Source organism: Ursus arctos, unplaced genomic scaffold (assembly GCF_023065955.2).
Source record: "Ursus arctos isolate Adak ecotype North America unplaced genomic scaffold, UrsArc2.0 scaffold_7, whole genome shotgun sequence".
Lineage (NCBI taxonomy): Eukaryota > Metazoa > Chordata > Mammalia > Carnivora > Ursidae > Ursus > Ursus arctos.
This window is the reverse complement of record NW_026623089.1, coordinates 77,825,520-77,845,504: the sequence shown is the minus strand read 5'-3', so window position 1 is coordinate 77,845,504 and position 19,985 is coordinate 77,825,520. Positions and strand designations below refer to the sequence as shown.

Here is a 19,985-nt window from a genome sequence, read left to right as displayed (position 1 = left end):
TTTTATACACATACAGACTGAGTCTGATGTTTGTTCATAAAAAGTACTCAACAAGTATTGACGAACTGACAATATTAATTTGTGACAAATAATCTGGATCAAGAAAGGTCCCTGAAAGAAAACACAGCAGTTAAAATAAATCACTCATTCAAGAATATGATATTCAAGAATGGTTATTTTATAGAAAATTCAAAAATCCCCACAACAATACTGTAAGTTTCGAGTCAAGCATGCAATGGAATGGTGAATACTGAATTTTATGTTGGTGGTTATCTCTAGGCACAGAACACAAAAAAGAACTCAACTGTTCTTACTTGGATCCTTAGTTACAATGTTATTTTGATGAAACAGGACAATGGACATGAATGCTTGTTATATTATTCTCTTCTTCACAACGCATTTACAAATTAAAAAGAAAAAGAAAAAGTAAGAGAAGAGCAGCCCGTTGCAGGATCAGCAGGGCATGGGTCCATCAGCAGTACGTACCAGCTGACTACCTATTTTATGGATGTAATTCATTTGAAGATCAACGATCAACAGATGATCTATGCATCTTTTATAATTTCAATATGTAGTTGTGATATTTCTTATTAAGATTTTTAATAAAGTGTATTTCCATTTTTCTTAAAGAAGTAGAAATTTACTTGAGTAAATCTCTAATAGAAGAAAATTGCCTTATATTGCCTGATTTTGTCAAAGCTGTTTGAAGTTCCAACCTTTTATCATCAATTACGGATTGTACATCAACACAGCAGAAAAGACCTGGTAGTAAAGTCACAAGAATTCTGTTTATTTTTATAGCAAACACTTTCACGGCATTTGACAAAACTCAGAAGTATCTGTTTGAAATGGGTTCAGATCTGTGAAACTAACCCAGCCAGGATGAAGTCTTCACTTAGGGGGGAAAAAAAAGAATGGGAAAGTAATAACCAAAAGATACATTTCACATAATAGCAAAATATAAAAATAGAAGCAAAATGACAGCATGAAAAAAACTGCAAAGCAATGGATTTAAGAAACTCTGATTCTATCCATCTTCCTTGTTGCTAATGGTCCTCTTTGTCCTTCCATTGTTATAAATGTAAAACAGGTAGGATAATAATTAAAGAAAGGCCTTGCAGGATTTACTAGGAGGTTAAAAGGAATTATTGAAAAAGTGTTCGAATACTTTATAAATACTATTAACAAAAATATCTATTTTATTATACTTTTTGTCTTCCTTCAGTGAAGGTGTCCTTTGAAAATCACACTCTGTTTCTTAATATTGTTTCAAATTCTTAACTAGAGAGAGGTCACCTTTCTTCTAAAGCGACAGTCCCGGGCACCACACTGTTTCTGATGAAGACCGATGATGCCAGAACTGTGCTGAGCGAAAGGCAGAGAAGGCATCACAACTGGAAAGTTCCTACACTTAGTCCCACCAAGTTTTGATCATCCAAATGACATATGCTGTGAGTCCAGCACTGTCAAGTACCATTTTGAAATCATATTCTATCTCAGTGTGAGATTTCTTATATAAATAGGATCTGATTTCTGTAAACGTTTCCAGTGCCAGCTATTTCTTTAAATAGATTTTTTTCTACTAAGAGAGCTGCTCCAGTGAAAAGTAGTTTCTTACACATCCATGTCCAGATTCAAAAAGAAATTCAACATTTTTCTGTGAAAAGACAGAAATACTCAAGTATTGTGAAAGCCTTCTGTAACCATGGATTGCCCCATATTCCAAGCATGTAAATCGCTATGAATCACTCCCCGATGAATGAAAAATGTTCTCCAGTTACTCATAGCTCATCAGACGTATTGTTCACCTTTGGTAATTCACACTCTTCACTGGCATGACAGCTCTGAAGGATGTCCTTGTAGTGGTCCTTCAGATCCTCGTATAAGGAGGCAGTTTCTTGTGAGTGAGCCAATGGTAACACCTTCTCATTCAACAGCATCTGCACTCGGAACTCCTCCTTAGGAGTCTTCGCATTTTTACAGTGGTAGAGCACGAATATCAGGTTCGAGGCATAGGGCACGATGTGGCCACTTCGGAATTTGCGATGCAATTGTTCCTTGTAATTGTAAGCTGTGAGGGGCTCCTTATCTTTGAAGTAGCCCATGAGAGAGAGCAGTGGAAGAAGGGTCTCCGCGTGACCAAACTGAAGGATGACTGGAGAGGAAATTGGCTGAGACCTTAAAAAACAAACGGAGAAGAAATATATACACAGATTCATGTCACGGAGGATATATCTACAGTAGTGAGAAGCAGTGTGCAATGCTGTCATCTTTTTTAATCTCTATATAGACAACTCAACAATATGGCTAAAACTCTGGCAAAGAACGGAACTGTTTATACTCAAAGTTAAGTTCCAAATTCAGGATCACTGTGGTATTGAAAATCCATCTAAAACACTGCACACTTGCTATTAAGTTCCCAGAGAGAAAAGTGTTTTTATTAGGAGATTAAGAAACTTGAAGCACATATGTATTTCAAAACTGTATTGCTTTTCCATGAATGAAACTGAGCGAACGGGCCCTTAGTATCAATTATTCCAGGGAGGTCTTCTGAATGAACTTCAAATGCTATTTTATCTGTATCTAGGAAATAAGAACAAGCAATATGTAGTAAATTTCCTGGTTAGAACCAAGTCTGAACAGTGAATGGTAATTCATGTAATCCTTCAGTGTTTTACAACACCTGACTTGGGCACTGAATTTGGAAGAGAGCCACAAAAGGGTAGAGATGCAGCCCACTGTAGCTGATTCACTGTGCTCGTGGTTGGGAGCAGTTGACGCAACATCAGAAGTACATCAGCTTTCAACACCGCAAGCTAAGTCACCTTTCTTTAACTGCAAGCTGTCTGTGACCCAAAGCCCAAGGGAAACATTTACAAATAGCCATATGGAAAAGTTTTCTCAGTGAATCACCAACAGCCTCAAGACCTGAATATCGGTATTGGTGTCCATGTGGAGAGCGCAGACGGAGGGCACACAGCATGCTGACATCTAGTATTCACTGGTGAGTGCAAGAGAGGACTAGCACAGCCCTCTTCTGGGGCTGCAGAAATGGAGCCCCTGTGAACTCTCACAACAGCCACTCCTAGGCCCCATCCCAGGACAGAGGCCACAGACACGAGAAACCGCTGGGAGCGGGCTCAACACTGAGCCGGACCCAGGGGAGAGCAGGTCGGGATAAAAGTCAGGGGAGGGGACCAGAGCCAGAAAAAGCCTAGAAAGGAACGCAGCAGACTTTTCAACAGCACACACACACACACACACACACACACACACACACAACACCAGAAAGGGAGCTCCGTGAGGTTAGAAAAGCAATCTGACATGAGGTTTCTTGTAAACGTTCAGGGAAACCAAATTCACATTAAAATGAGCAACAGAAAAGTAAACAGAAGAATAGGGACCAGAAAAACATCCCTATAACAAATAAAAATATAGAGTACTAGAAATACATAAAAACACATAGAAGCTGTAACATACTATTACACAATCATCCACTTTTCTGAGATTAATATTCTCTAAATGGAAATTTTAAAGCCATCCATCAACAGGTGACTGTGAGCCCCTCTTCTTAACTGGTATATATCCTAATTAGGTCATTTAAAGTATCTAAAACCTGTATTTATTTCCAAGAAGCATTTCCTCAGGCTCAAAGTTACAAAGCAGTATCATTCAGAACACAATTACATTTGGTTTGACCTGCATAACTATTTCTAAAGTTTGCATTATTTTCAGTATATAAGAGAGGGTGATTTCAGATTCTCAAAAATCCAGATTTTTCGCTCCTCTTGAAACCCTGAAGATCTGACAACATAGACTCCCGTAAGGCAATAATCTGCTGAACAGCAATACGGGTCACTCCAGCGAGGACATACTGCACACTGTCTAACCAAGGATGGATTCATTCGTTACTTGCCTGCCTTTATGCATTTGAGTATATGCAAGACAAAGTGAACAACACCACTGCCATAGTGTAAATATAATGGAATTTAATAGTAATACAAATTAAAGAAAATAAGTAATATAAAAATACAGTTGACCCTTGAACAATGTGGGAGTGAGGGACGCCAACCCTCTGTGCAGGCAAAAACCTGTGTCTAAAAAGTAGGCTCCATGCCCAATGTGGGGCTTGAACTCACAACCCTGAGATCAAGAGTCTCAGTCTACAGACTAGGCCAGCCAGGTGCCCCCATGTATAACATTCTGACTCCCCAAAAACTTTACTGATAGTCTGCTGTTGACTAAAGCCTTACTGATAACATAAACAGTTGACTGACACATATTTTGAATGTCTTATGTATTATATACTGAATTCTTACAATAAAGAGAAAAGAAAATGTTATTTAAAAAACCGTTAAGAAAGAAGAAATATATACACAGTATTGTGAATTTATAAAAACAAACGCACATGTAAGTGAACCCACACACTTGAAACTTGTGTTGTTTGAGGGTCGACTGTACTGGTTTACATTTTAAGTCCTCCTACCAGGAGGAAGCAAGCTGAAAGCCAGGCACACCCTCAGCCTAATGCTCCATGACTGCGGTCTACGAGATCCATCAGGATGGGCAAGAGGTCAGGAAGGACAGCAGCAACACCCCTGTGGTCTCAGAGAAAGACCTGTCAGCAACACTCCTCTCTTCCCGACAGAGGAACTCCAACAAACTGGGAACGGGATGTAAGACAGAATGTAATACAAAATATTCTCGTTTCAACAAGCTACATCAAAATGACTAATGAACTACTTTACGTTCTTTTTTTCTGTCGAGTCTTCAAAATGTAGTGTGTACTTCACACTTAGAACACATCTTCATTTAGACCTGGCCCATTTTCAGGTGCTGAATAAACCACGTGAGGCTGGTGGTACTGTGTTGAGAATACAGGAGAGACAGTGGTGTAGACAGCCATACATACTTAGACTAAACAATCAAACAGAGAGAAAAGAGAAAAAAGATATAAGACAAATAACAAACGCGCATATAAAAAAAACATGTACTGGGTAAAGGGAAGAAACCAACAAAGCTATGTACAAATCATGAGAGAAGTTCTAGTAATTACATCCAAGCTACAGAGGAAAATTAAATTAGGTTGTGCCCCAAATTTAAGTTTAAACCTGAAGGTTCTTTAGGTTTATCGCAGCATTATTTACAATAGCCAAGATACGGAAGCAGCCCAAATGTCCATCCACAGATGAACAGACAAAGATGTGTTATATACATGTGATGTAGATACACAGTGGAGTATTATTCGGCCATAAAAAAAGGGCGAGATCTGGCCATTTGTGACAACATGGATGGACCTAGAGTGTACTATGTTAAGTGAAATAAATCAGACAAAGACAAATACTGTATGATTTCACTCATATGTGAAATTTAAGAAACACATGAACAAACAGAAAAAAAAAAAGACAGATAAAAATACAGACTCTTGAATACAGAGAACTGATAGTTGCCAGAGGGGAGGTGGCTGGAGGAAGAGATGTGATAGATAAAGTGGATCAGGAGGTACAAACTTACAGTTACAAAATAAATAAGCCATGGAGATGAAAAGTACATCATCAGGAATATAGTCGATAAGATAGTAATAACGTTGTTTGGTGACAGACAGTGTTTACACTTAATCATGGTGAACACTGAGTAATGTATAAAATTGTTGAATTAATATGTTGTACACCTGAAACTAATATAAAACCGCATGTTAACTGTACCTCAATAAATAATCTTTAATTTTAGAATTCTAGGAAAATAGTAAGAAAAAGTCTAATTTTTCAATAAATGCCATGACTACTATCTTCCTGTACAGGTCAATCTTTTTTTTTTTTTTAAGATTTTATTTATTTATTCATGAGAGACAGAGAGAGGCAGAGGCAGAGGGAGCAGCAGGCTCCCTGCCGAGCAAGGAGCCCGACTCGGGCCTCGATCTCAGGGCTCTGAGACCATGACCTGAGCTGAAGGCAGACGTTTAACCAACTGAGCCACCCGGCACCCAGATCAATCTTTTTTTTTTTTTTTTTTAAAAAGATTTTATTTATTTATTTGACAGAGATAGAGACAGCCAGCGAGAGAGGGAACACAAGCAGGGGGAGTGGGAGAGGAAGAAGCAGGCTCATAGCAGAGGAGCCTGATGTGGGGCTCGATCCCGTAACGCCGGGATCACGCCCTGAGCCGAAGGCAGGCGCTTAACCGCTGTGCCACCCAGGCGCCCCACCCAGATCAATCTTTATTAAAGAAGCTGGCAACACAAAAAATTACATTTTTAAAGGTCTGGTTAAATCCACCAATACAATAATAATAACTTAAGACAAGGATAACTACACATTATAGAGTGAAAACGAACGTAGCCTTCTCCAGAACAGTCCTGAAAACCAAAACACTAATTTGCTTAGAAATCCAAAAGTGTCTGTAGAAAATAATGAACTTACAATTTTTTGTAGGTTGGATTTTCTACAATGATCAGATAAAAACATTTTAAGTTTATGAGATAATACCAAATACAAAGGAGAAATGAGCACAGTTCCACTTGTGATCACCTTTGTCTACTTTTCCCCTCTGTGTCTTGTACACACAGCAGGCGCTGTTACAACTTCAGAGAAAGCCGCTGGCTGGTGCTGCCTGTGTTCACACAGAAAGGCCGTGCACAAAACGGCTGCAGCCAATTCTCCAAAACAAAACAAAACAAAGAGAAGCAAGATCCATTTGGTTACCTTGTTTAGATGCCGGAGGTCTAATCATTCCCTGCCAAGTGCCAGGTACCACGCCGGTTTGTTTCGTTTTGTTTTTAGAAGGGTGGTAGGTGAAAGGACAAAAAAACAAATGAAAGCTCCTCCTGGCTCTTGCAGACTAGCACTTGTGTGTTAGGGGCACCCAGGGAGGGCGAGGAGGAGAGCAAGCCCTCCTGTCCCAGCAGGAAGGGCCCTGCTCTGAGGAGGAGGCAGGGTCTGAGCAGGGTTACAGACGCATTCCCAGCAAGTGTTAAAGCGGAAACGTTGCCCACTGAGGCCTCAGGGAAGTGTCAGGGCCGTTTATCCTAGGATGTGGATGTTACTTACCATCCCCTGTTCACAGATGAGAATCCTGGGCTTAACTAACTTATCTAAGTTACCTCTGAACTAACCATTAAAGTCACTACAAAAACACCCATTCATTAATTTGCATCACCCACACCTGAAAAAAAGGATCACTTAGTGGACTACATGTAAACAATCATATAAATGTGTGTGCACAAATCTTTACTGGGCACACAGTAAGAAGACACTTGATTGGTTTGGTTTATGGCTTTTTTTGAAAATGTCAAGAAATCAGACTATTAAAAATCTGGCTTAGAAAAATTTTATCTCAAAGCAGCAGCTTATAAAATAGAAAAGAATGTTTTATATTTTATAAAATATGCTACCAACACGAACATAAAATTGAAACCCTAAAGTCGTCTAAAAAAACTCTAAGCACTTTCATGTTCCACACAATTTAAAAAATCTTTCTTCCTGGTTTTTGCATTTCAAAAGGAAAATTCAGTGCTCACTAAATGTCTAGTTTGGGTTAAGGGTAAAAAGAATTTAGCACACTCTTAAATAAGTTAAGAGATCTAAAAGAATGTTCAGTATTTTTTGCACTAACTCAAAAGTATTTCTATTAAATTATAGATCACAATATAAATCACTTCAAACATAACTACTTTTCTTCACTATTTTATTTTTCCTAGCCAAACTCAACTTAGTAATCCTTAATGGTTCTGGTGTTACAACTAAATATAATAAAGCAATCTTCTTCAAGGCTCCCCAAGAAAGTAGCAATAAAAAATCTAACTCATAATTACGAAGTATAAAATTCAAAAGCAATTAGCCAATAATTTTTCAGCCTTTTTATACTCTATAGTTCAAGTCAGCAATCCACTCAGAGCCACGAATATCAGCATGGTTTTCTTATAAATATTGACTAAGCAATACGTAAAGTGATTTTTACTTTACTGTTTGAAACTCTACCAAAATATCAAAATCTGTGTGTGTGTGTGTGTGTATGTGTGTGTGTGTGTGTGTGTGTGTATGCCAACTAGAACTTCAACGTTTCCAGTCAGTAAGGAGCTTAGAAACTGCCACTCCACAGTAACAACAAAGAACTGAACAAACTGAAAAATCAACAAGTCTTCTTCAGATCCATCAGAGAAGTTCACAAGGCAAAGTGCTGCTCCTCAGACAGGAGAGACGGACAGATGGACGTAGAGAATCAGCCTGTACAAGAGTAGAAACTCCGTGGAAACCAGGGCGGGGCAGGAAAACCTAAACTGTAACTGACAAATTGCTAAAGGCTCACTGTGGACAAGTTGGGAATTAAACACTCTGAGGGACCCCAGGGAGCACCCACACTTGGTGAATTTTACCTACAGGAACCATTTGAAAGATGCCAGAGCTTTCTGTTCCTCTTAACAAGACCGGCCCTCAGGGGAAACTGTTTTTCCAGAGCCTAACCTGTCTGAGGGAGGGGAAATACCCAGCTCTAGCCACCTCCAACCAACCTGTGCCATCTGAGGAGAGGAAGACTACTGAGAAGCATGGGTGCCGTTCCCACACACACCTCACCACCACATTACTAAAGGCTGTTTACCATAGTTCCTTTTACCCAGTGTATCATGTACAAAAAACTGACAAGACAGACTAAAAGGCAAAAAAATCATTGCTTAAGGAGACCGAAAAAGTAGCAGACCCAGAATCAGATATGGCAGATATGGTGGAATTATCAGGCCAGGAATTTTGTAAAAATATATGAATAACATGTAAAAGCTAAATAACATGCAAAAAGAGATGGATAATATAAGTAGAGAGGTGGAAATTCTAAGAAAGACCCCAAAGAGCACTAGAGATTAAAAACATGGTACAGAAGTGAGGAATGTGCTTGTAACCTGGACATGGCTCAAGAAAGAATCTCTGAGCTTGAGCATATAACAACAGAAACTTCCTAAACTGAAAAGCACAGAGAATAAAAACTGAAAAAAGCAGAACACAATATCCAAGAACTGTGGGACAGAATATCCAAGAACTAACTGTGGGACAATTACAAAAGGTTTGATTTGCATGTGTTATGGGAATACCAGAAGAGAAAGACAGAAACGAAGCAATCTTTAAAGCAATAATGACTGCGAACTTCCCCAAATTAACGTTAGATCCTAAAACACAGATCCAGGAAGCTCAAACACTGAGAAAATAAATTCCAAAACAAAACAAAACAAACCCCCATACCTAACCATACCATATTCAAACTTCATAAAATCAAAGACAAAGAAAAAAATCTTGAAAGAAGCCATGAAAGCAAGGTCGTGAACTATTTATGTGTTGAGAGAAAACGCCCACCAACCTAGAATTTTGCACCACGCAAAATTATCCTTCAGAAGTGACAAACAAAAATCGAGGGAATTTGTTGCCAGTGGACATGCCTCACAAGAAATGTTATAAGAAGTTCTTCAGAGAGAAGAAAAATGTTATAGGTCAGAAACTCAGAGCTACATAAAGAATGAACACTGGAGATGAATAAGTGAAGGTAAAATAAAAACGTTTACATTTTTTACTCTTAACTGACCTCACAGATAATAATTTGTTCAAAATAATAATAGCAATAATGCACTTGATTATGTATGCACGTCTGTGTGTGTGCACACACACACACAATGTATGTTTCTGTGTAAGTACAATGAATGACAGCAATGATACAGGGACAGGAAGGAAGAATTAGAAATATTTTGTTATTATAAGGTACTTGCAACTACCCATGAAGTGGTACAGTGTTATCTGAAAGGAGACTTAGGTTAGTTGTCAAGGCATATTGCAAATTCTAGGGCAACCACCAAAAGAAGAAAGACAGCTGATATGCTAAGAAATGAGAGGAAATGGAATGATACAAAATGCTCAACTGAAACCACAAAAGCCAAGTGTTTTTCAAGTGTGAAAGACAAAAACAGGAACAAAGAACAAGGGCAACAAATAGATAATAGTAACAAACATGGCAGATACTAATCCATCTACATTAATAATCACTGTCAAAACCAATGGACAAAATATACCAAAATTAAAAGACAGAGATTGTCAGAGTGTTTAAAATACAAAGCTCCAATTATACGCTGCCTATAAGAAACCACTTTGAATGTAAAGACGCATACCGATTAAAAGTAACAGAGAAAGATAGAACATACTAATTAACACTAATCAAAATAAAGCAGGAGTAGCTATATAAACTTCAGACAGGACCAACTGCAGAGCAAGGAAAGTTATTAGGGATAAAGAGGGGCATTAGATATTGATAAAGGGGTCAATGCCCCAAGAATAAATAATACTCCTTAATGTGTATATATATATATGCCTCACAGAGCACAAAATGCATGAGGCAAAAACTGATAGGACTCCAAGAATAAACAGATGAACTCTCTATTATAGTTGGAGATTTTAATAACTCTCTTTAAGAAATGGTCAGATCCAGCAGGCCAAAAATCGCTAAGGATACAATTAAACCCAATAAGATCATCAATCAACTGGATATAATGACACCTACAAACTACTTCATTCAACAATAGATTACACGTTCTTCTCAAACTCATATGGAACATTCACCAAGAGATCACATTCTGTGACATACAGCACATCTTAAAAAATTTAAAAGAATAGAAATTATGTGACATATGCTCAGTTGATGAAGCTAGAAATCACTAACAGAAAGATGACTGGAATATCCTCAAATACTTGGAGATTACACAACACACTTCTAAATAACACATAGGTCAAAGAGGAAATCTCAAAACAAACTTAAAAATATTTTGAACTAAGTGAAAATGAAAACACAACTTATTAAAAATTTATGGGATGCAGTGAAAGCAGTGCTTATAGGGCATTTTACAGCATCTAATATATATATATATATATATATATATATATATATATATATATATATATATATAAAAGAAAAGAAAAGAAGAAATCTAAAATCAACTATCTCAGCTTCCATTTTAGGAATGTAGAAAAAGAAAAGCAAATCAAATCCAAAGTAAGTAGAAGAAAATAAAATTAAAAATGAATGCAGAAATCCATGAAATTTAAAACAAAAAAGCAATAGAGAAAAATCAATAATATCAAAAACCAGTTCTTTGAAAAGATCAATAAAATCAGTAAGCCTCTAGCCAGGTTAAGAAAAAGGAGGGTAGGCACAAATTACTCATATCAGAAAAGAGATCACCACAGATCCTAAAATATTAAAAGGATAACAAAGGAATATTATAAACAACCCTATGCCCACAAGCTTGGTAACCTAGATGAAATGGACCAATTCCTTGAAAGACACAACCTGCCAAAACTAACACAAGAATAGAAGATCTAAGTAAGTCTATCTATTAAGAATTGAATCAGTAATTAATAACCTTCCAAAAAGCAATGGCCCCAAAGGATTCACCAGAGAACTCTACCAAACCTTTAAGGAAGAAATTCTACCAATTTTCTACTAACTTTTCCAGAAAACAGAAGCAAAGGGAATACTCCTAATTCTGAGACTAGTACTACCCTAATACCAAGGCCAGGCAAAGATAATACTAAAAAAATATATATACACAACCAATATACGTTAAGATAGATGAACACAAAAATCCTAAGCAAAATATTAACAAATTGAATCCAACAATGTATAAAAAGAATTCTACACCACAACCAAGTAGGATTTGTATCAGGTGTCAAGGCTGGCTCAACATTCAAAAGTCGATTAATGTAAACAATCACATCAACAGGCTAAAAAAGAAAAATCACATTATCAATAGATTCAGAAAAAGCATTTGACAAAACTCAATATTCATTCATGATAACAATTCTCAGCAAACTAGGAATAGAGGAACTTCCTCCACTGGATAAAAGACATACAAAAAGCTATAGTTAACATCAAACTTAATGGTAAAAAAATGCAAAGCCTTCCTGCTAAGATCAGGTACAAGTCAAGGATGTCTCCTCTAACCACTGGTTTTCAACATCATACTGGAATCCTAGCTAACACAATGAGACTCCCCGCCGCCCAAAAAAGGTATACCTCTTGGGAAGGAAGAAATAAAACTTTGGCTTTGCAGATGACATGACTGTCTATGCAAAAAATCCAAATAATCAACAAAAAAAAAAACTCCTGGAATTAATAAGTACATATAGCAAGGTTGCAGAATACAAGATTAATATATAAAAGTCAACTGCTTTTCTATATACCAACAACAAACAAGGGGAAATTTGAAATTAAAAACACATTATCTTTTATATTAGTACCCCCAAAATCAAATACTTAGGTATAAAATAACGTAATATGTGTAAGATCTGAGAAAACTACATAACTCACGAAAGAAATCAAAGAACTGAATTAATGGAGAGATACCCCATGTTCATGGATAGGAGGACACAATACTGTCAATATGTTAGTTCCTCCCAACTTCATCTATGAATTCAATACAATCCAAATAAAATCCCAATAAGTGATTCTGTAGATATCAACAAACTGATTCTAAAATTTATATGGAGAAGCAAGAGACCTAGATAAGCCAACACAATATTGAAGAAGAACAAAGTTGTAGGACTGACACTACAACTTTTCAAGACTTACCATAAAGTTACACTAATCAAGGTAGTATCGTTTGGCGAAACTATAGACAAACAGACCAACAACAGAACAGAGAGCCCAGAAACAGAACCCCATATATATAGTCAACTGATCTTTGACAAAGCAAAGGCAATACAAAAGAGCAAAGACAATCTTTTCAACCAATGGAGCTAGGGCACTGGACATCAGTTGGATGGGTGTCTCTGCCTTCGGCTCAGGTCATGATCCCAGAGTCTTGAGATCAAGCCCCATGTCAGGATCCCTGCTCCGCAGGGAGCCTGCTTTTCCTTCTTTCCCACTTGTGGTCTCTAGCTCTCTGTCTCTCAGATAAATAAAATCTTAAAAAAAAATTTAAATTAAAAACTTCTGCTCTACTAAAGACAATGTCAAGAGAACAGACTCAAAAAATAAGAAACCAACCAACCCTAAATTAAAAAATGAGTAAAAGGCCTGAATAGATACCTCACGAAAAAAGATAAACAGATGGCAAGTAAGCATATGAAAAGGTGTTCAACATCACACATCATTATGTATTGCAAATTAAAACAATGAGATACCACTACACAACTATTAGAGGAGTGAAAATTGAAATACTGACAATACCAACTGCTGACAAAAGAAAGTGTCATTCACTGCGGAAGCAAATGATACGGCCGCTGCGGAAACAGTTTGGAGGTTTCTTACAAAATTAAACAGAATCTTACCATGCAATCCACCAACTGTGCCCCTTGGTATTTACGCAAAAGAATTAAGAACTTATATCCACACAAAAATCTGAACGTGAATGTTAAGACTAGCTTTATTCATAACTGTCAAAACGTGGAAGCAACCAAGATGCCCTTCAGTAGGTAAATGGGTAAATAAACTGTAATACATCCCGACAATGAAATATTACTCTATGATAAAAAGAAATGCACTGTCAGGCCATCAGAAGATGTGGAGGAAACGTAAATGCATATATATAACTAAGTAAAAGAAGCTAATCTGAAAAGGCTACATATTGTATGATTCCAACAACGTGACATTCTGGAAAAGGCAAAACTAAGAAGATAGTATACATTTGTTCAAACCCAGAGAATGTGTCGCTCCAAGAGTGAACCCCAGTGTAAACCGCAGACTTTGATGATGAGTATGTGTCAGTGTAGGGTCAACAGTTAAAATGAAGGTACCACTGTGATGTTGGTGTCAACAGTAAGAGAGGTTGTGCTGGGGGGCAGAGGGAGTTTGCGGGAACTCTGTACTTTCTGCTCAGTTTTGCTATGAACCTAACACTGCTCTAAAAAATAAAGCTCGTTAATTAAAAAAACAAAGAAACAAACTATTGCCATGGGAATATATGTGACCAAAGAGAGCATACTCTCCCTCCAAAGAGTTAATATAATCCCTCTTGAACAGCTGTTCAAGCTCATACCTGTTTGCCCCCTTTTAGGACTTACATTTCACTTTTCTTTGACAGATTTAAGTAGCATTAATGTTAAATGGAAAAACATATTGTATTTCTATCCTAAATTTTATCTGCTCACTAAAAGTGGGGACTTGGGATATCCTCAATTAGTGGAGGCTAAAGAGTTGTGGAGTTCGTGTGTACACACACACAATAAGGTTTTTTGTTTGTTTTGTAACTCTAAAGACATCAAAGCAAATACATAAGAGTTATTTAAGGTCCAACTTTCAACAAAAGCCATTAAAGGTATGTGCCAGGTTCGATACAGTAAATCAGTAATTTCTCTGAAGTTGGTTTCATTTGAAGAACACACTGCTCTTTGCTGTCTTTTAACAGTGAATAAATCTTACAAGTGTTCTAGGCCATCTGCTAGGAATTGATTTACTCCAGTTTGTACAGTCCCCATTGGTATCTGAAAGAATCAAATCCCCAGTTTCTCCTTGAAAACATCTAAGTCCTACCAGTGGCATAAGAACTTTTCTGGGTTTCATTCCCAAGCTTCTTCAAAGCAAAGCTGCTCTATGATTAAGCCCAAAATATTGGCAACAGAAAACGGGTAGGAACGTGTGTGTGTCTGAATGAGGGAGTAAGGGAGTGAGTGTTGTGTGTTGAAAAGATGTAAATGTTTTTAGAGGAGGAGCTGCCAACTACTGCAATCAGTAGTGAGGCACGTCGATGCCCACTGCATCTGTAGCTGTTAACTTGGGGGGGGGGGGACATAAAACCACGGAGAACCTGCCAAATGGAATGGGACTTCCTCCCAGAGAAATGCATGTGGCCATAAAAAAATGAATCCAGCTGTGGGAGTTCAGACTCTCTAACGTCCCCAGAATCCCTCTCGGTACCTTTTCAGTCTGACATCCTGAGGAACAGTCCACTCCCGTCCCACGCCTGTCTGTATCTCCTGCATCAATCACATGTACCCCAGAGAAGTCCAATGATTTTACCCTCGTGGGTCCTATATTTAAAATGTCTCGACAGGGGGGCGCCTGGGTGACACAGCGGTTAAGCGTCTGCCTGCGGCTCAGGGCGTGATCCCTGCGTTGTGGGATCGAGCCCCACATCAGGCTCCTCTGCTATGAGCCTGCTTCTTCCTCTCCCACTCCCCCTGCTTGTGTTCCCTCTCTCGCTGGCTGTCTCTATCTCTGTCAAATAAATAAATAAAATCTTCAAAATAAAATAAAATAAAATAAAATAAAATAAAATAAAATAAAATGTCTTGACAGATTAATTAACGTTTTAATATTTACATACTTCAAATTAATAATTCAGATGTTTTATAATTTGCTTTGAACTTACCTATTTTTCTTGCATCTTTCTGTTTCTGTGCTTTCTGTATTCTGACTGTATTCTGATCCATCAACTAACACAGATTTCTATTAGTCGCATTTCTCAAACTAACTTATATCCCCGACTTGTAATGACTATTCTTTCTTTAAAACTCTTCGCAGAACAGTCTCCCAAAGAATGAGGACAAAGACATGAAATAGAACACCTTTAGCTCTGCTCTCGTCTTCTGATAAAAAGGCATTAAACTCGGAATGTCACATTTTCCAGAACGTGACAAAACCACTGTAAACTATTAACACAAATGTAAGAAAACAAATGAGTAATGTACCAATGTATATACAGAATTACACAGTTGGGATCCTAATGTCTGAAGGCTGAGATGTGGTCAAGCCCTCTCATTTTATTTTTATTTATTTATTTATTTTTAAGATTTTATTTATTTATTCGACAGAGATAGAGACAGCCAGCGAGAGAGGGAACACAAGCAGGGGGAGTGGGAGAGGAAGAAGCAGGCTCATAGCAGAAGAGCCTGATGTGGGGCTCGATCCCAGATCGCTGGGATCACACCCTGAGCCGAAGGCAGACGCTTAACCGCTGTGCCACCCAGGCACCCCAAGCCCTCTCATTTTAAAATAAGAAAAAGACAAGTGTGTTACGAATGCTATCTAGAAGGATAAGAACATAGGTCTCCAAATAGCCCCCTTTTACTTATGTAAGTCAGTAAGGAGATTTTATCAAATCTTCAATAAAAACAAAATTTAATTTGAAGTCTAAAATTATGTTGTTAAATGAGGATTGAGGACTATGTATGTGTTCAATTTAGGTAAAATAGCTCTAGAAGGTACTTAAAGCTCATTCAAAAAGCTCAACCAGAAAAACAACTAATAATTGTATATTTTTCCTCTAAATGTCCTCAGCTTAGATCTTTCTAAGCTCTTAATTCATGTTTCACACTCAACTAGTATTATGCAGAGTGTGTTTTTAAGCATGATCCAGGAATATCAGATCGAGCTTTAGACATCTCAGACAATTCCCATACTTAGTAAGCACACAAATAAACATGAAGTGCCAGAGGCAGGACATGCTCTGGGAAGAAAATCACCAGGAAATAAATATATTTTGTAAGTCTTCCTATATATCTGATTGACACATCAGCTCCAATGAGGCATGTGGAGAAGCATCAGTTTGACAGCTCAGCACAAATATAGAACTAAAATGACTTTAGCATCGTTTTTTTTCTCCAGCAAAAATAGAACAGAAATAGCTTCTGCTTCCAGCCACAGGGACTGGGTTTACCTTCCCGCCTTCAACTGCTCTAAAGCCAGCAACAATAAATGAGGCGGCAGTTCTGAGACACTCAGCACTAGGCAGAGGCCGAGTGAGGGAAGGTAAACCCTAAGGGTTCTCGCAGTTCACCACCGGGTTTCCAGGCAGCAGCACAGGGAAGGGGAGCCCAGATGGAGCACGACAATCTTCCTGAGCAGGTGAGACAGGACTGAGAACTCAGGGAGGCCACACTGGCTGCAGTTCACAGGGCAGAGTTCTGGAGAAGAGAGATGTGCAGGGACTCCCCTCGAGCTGTCGGCTGGTACCAATCAGCACGTGCCTGCAAGGAAACTATCCAAATCCAGGGAAAACACTGGAAAAGAACAGGTGAAAACACTTCCCAAAGCTAACACAGGGCCAGGAAGAGTCTGTTTCCATAAGCCGGACTAGGAAAACCTCAACATGACAGGGTACCAAACAGATGCTCGGGAGGAACCACCTCCCCAGGGCGGCAAAACCAGCCCAAAAGAGACCTATTACAAAAAGAAAAAGGCAAACCACAGACTAGGAGAATCTATTTGTAAGGCATAACTCTGAGAAAGGACGTATACCTAGAATATATATAAAGAACTCTTCCAACAACAGAAGATGATGAACAACCCAATTACAAACAGCTAAAAGACGTGAACAGACCCTTCACCAAAGTAAACACAGGGATGGTAAATGAGTACATGGAAAGATGGCCAGTATTAACAGTGTTTAGGGAAACGCAAACCAAAACTACAATGACGAGCTACTACACGCCCACAAGAACTGCTAAAATTAAAAAACCCTCCCTTATCATGCTTCGGCCAGCAGGTAGAACAGCTGAGCTCTCACACACGGAGGGCAGAGCCTGGCAGTGTCTTCAGAACGTAAACATTCCCCTACATGTGACTCAGCTAGTCCATCTCTAGGTCTTACGCAAGAGAAATGAAAGCAATGCCCATACCGAGACAACCAAAATTCACAGCAGCTTCGTTTGTTACAGCCTCAAACTAGAAACTACCTAAATACTGATCATAAGGAGAATGGATTAACAAACTGCGGTATTTGGACGCCTGGGTGGCTCCATCAGTTAATTGTCTGCCTTCGGCTCAGGTCATGATCTCAGGGTCCTGCGATGGAGCCCCGAGTCGGGCTCCCTGCTCAGTGGGGAGTCTGCTTCTCCCTCTGCCCCTTACCCCACTTGTGCTCTCTAATAAAAAATCTTAAAAAAAAACCAACCCAGAAACCCTTTGGCGTATCCGTACTGTGGAGCACTGTTCAGCTTTAACAAGAGTGAACTACTGATAGCCACAACAACACAGATGATCTCATAACCATTATGCTGAGTGAAAGCAGCAAAGGAAAAAATGTATGCAAGTATATGGTTCCATTATATAGAAGTCCAGAAAAAATCATCTATAGTGAGAGAAAGCAGATCAGGTCTGTGGGTGGAGGGTGGGAAGAGCCACAAGGAAATCTTTGCATGTGATGGATATTTCGTTATCTTGGTTGTGGTGATGGTTGCATGTGTACATACACATGCAAAACTCATCAAACTGTACACTTGAAATGTGTGCCATCCACATGAATGATACGTCAATAAACTGTTTTTAGGAAATTAAAACAAGTATTAAGGGTGCATACGCTGAGGTCGGGGAAAGAAGTCTTCAGGGATCAATCAAAGACTCCTTCTCCCCTAAAGCCTTTACCAAACTCCACAGATCAAATTAATTCTCCTTTAGCACTTTTTTTAAAAACGTGTTTTTTAAACTAGGGCATAGGTTCATTGAGACAGTAATTTAAATGTTTACCCTCTACTGCCTGCTTAAGACACTAGAACAGAGTCTGAGTAACACCAAAATCCAGGAAGCACTTAAGAGGCATGTGCTAAAATCTAGGAGAAAGACACTAGCCTGAACTGAAGCTGTGCAGTGAGGGTAAAGAAAAGTGGGAGGAGCAGATACAAACTGAAAGGATAAACAAACCAACAAAACAGAACATAACCGGGTGAGCAGATGTAGAAAGTGAGGGAGGCAGAGTCAAGCATAAGGCAGCTTGTGGCTCGGATGCCTGGGAGGATGACGGTAACACTGACTAAAACAGGGACTACAGGAGAAAAAGGGAGGATGTCAGATATTCCTTTAATGCATATTGACCCCCTCCTGGACCACAGGCTTGTTCGCAGCACTGAGGGGTGGACACTGAAACAGAGTTCCACACATCATAGGCCTGCAGTCCACACAGAGTCACAAAGTCTTCCCAGAAGCCAGCTGGACACTGGAAACTGAACTCAGAGCCCAGTCAGGCCAGTTATATTTTTAACCTTGGTTAGCCAGTTTCTTTCCACAAGCAGCACTAACAGTTTCCTGCTATACTACTTAGAACCCATGGAACCCTGACTTCAGGAAGGGAGCAGAACGATAAGCATCTGAGGACTTAGAATCTGCACACATTTCTAAGAACGAGAAAAGACAAAATCCCCCATTCCCGTGGGCTAAATAACTGACCAAAACAGCTACTTAAAAATCACCTGTTGCCACTACACGTATATCTCAATGCTGCCATCTTATGTTAAAATACGGAACTACACAACATTAAAAAGCCATTCCCTTATTCAACAGTGAACGCCGAAAATATCAAAGATTTGAGAGTCAATGAAAAGGCAGATAAAAATTAATGAGATTTTAATGACAATAATGAATATTTACGGCAGTTAATTTTGGTGTCTGAGAGTACCCATGATGAAGTGAAAGCTCTCATGAGGCTAGCAATTTCAGTTCAGAATGTAAACCTTACTTTTTAAAAAAGATTTCATTTATTTATCTGACAGAGACAGACAGACAACAAGCAGGGAGAGCAGCAGACAGAGAGAGAGAGGGAGAAGCAGGCTCCCCGCTGAGCAGGGAGCCCGATGTGGGGCTCAATCCCAGGAACCTGGGATCATGACCTGAGCGGAAGGCAGATGGACTGAGCCACCCAGGTGCCCCTAAACCTTACTTTAAAAAAGTAGGACACTTCCTGCTTATTGAATTCCTTATTGAATGCCCCCAATCTAGAAAGATAAAAATACATCAACAGAGGTAATGGGGAAGGGAAGAGCAGAATAAAACCGAACAGGCCTTGTCTCTTTGTAAATCCAATCTGCTTTTCTTTAAAGATTTTATTTCTGAGAGACAGAGAGAAAGAGAGAGAAAACAGAAGAAGGGCAAGGGGCAGAGGGAGAGGGAGAAACAGATTCCCCACTGAGAAACAGACTCCCAGAACCCTAGGATCATGACCTGAATCGAAGTCACATGCTTAACTGACTGAGCCACCCAGGTTCCCCCAATCTGTTTTTCTAATCACAGCTGCTTAAATTTGCTTA

General features: G+C 38.8%; 1 protein-coding gene across 1 annotated transcript in view; it reads right to left on the bottom strand.

Moving 5' to 3' along the window:
- Positions 1-769: 769 nt before the first annotated feature.
- MINPP1 (multiple inositol-polyphosphate phosphatase 1) overlaps positions 770-19,985 on the bottom strand; it is a 43,696-nt gene continuing 24,480 nt past the window's right edge. Inside the window, exon 5 of the mRNA XM_026504101.4 lies at positions 770-2,178. Within this exon, the coding sequence (XP_026359886.2) occupies positions 1,782-2,178 (397 nt within the window). The 3' untranslated portion in view covers positions 770-1,781. The remainder of the gene's footprint in view (positions 2,179-19,985) is intronic.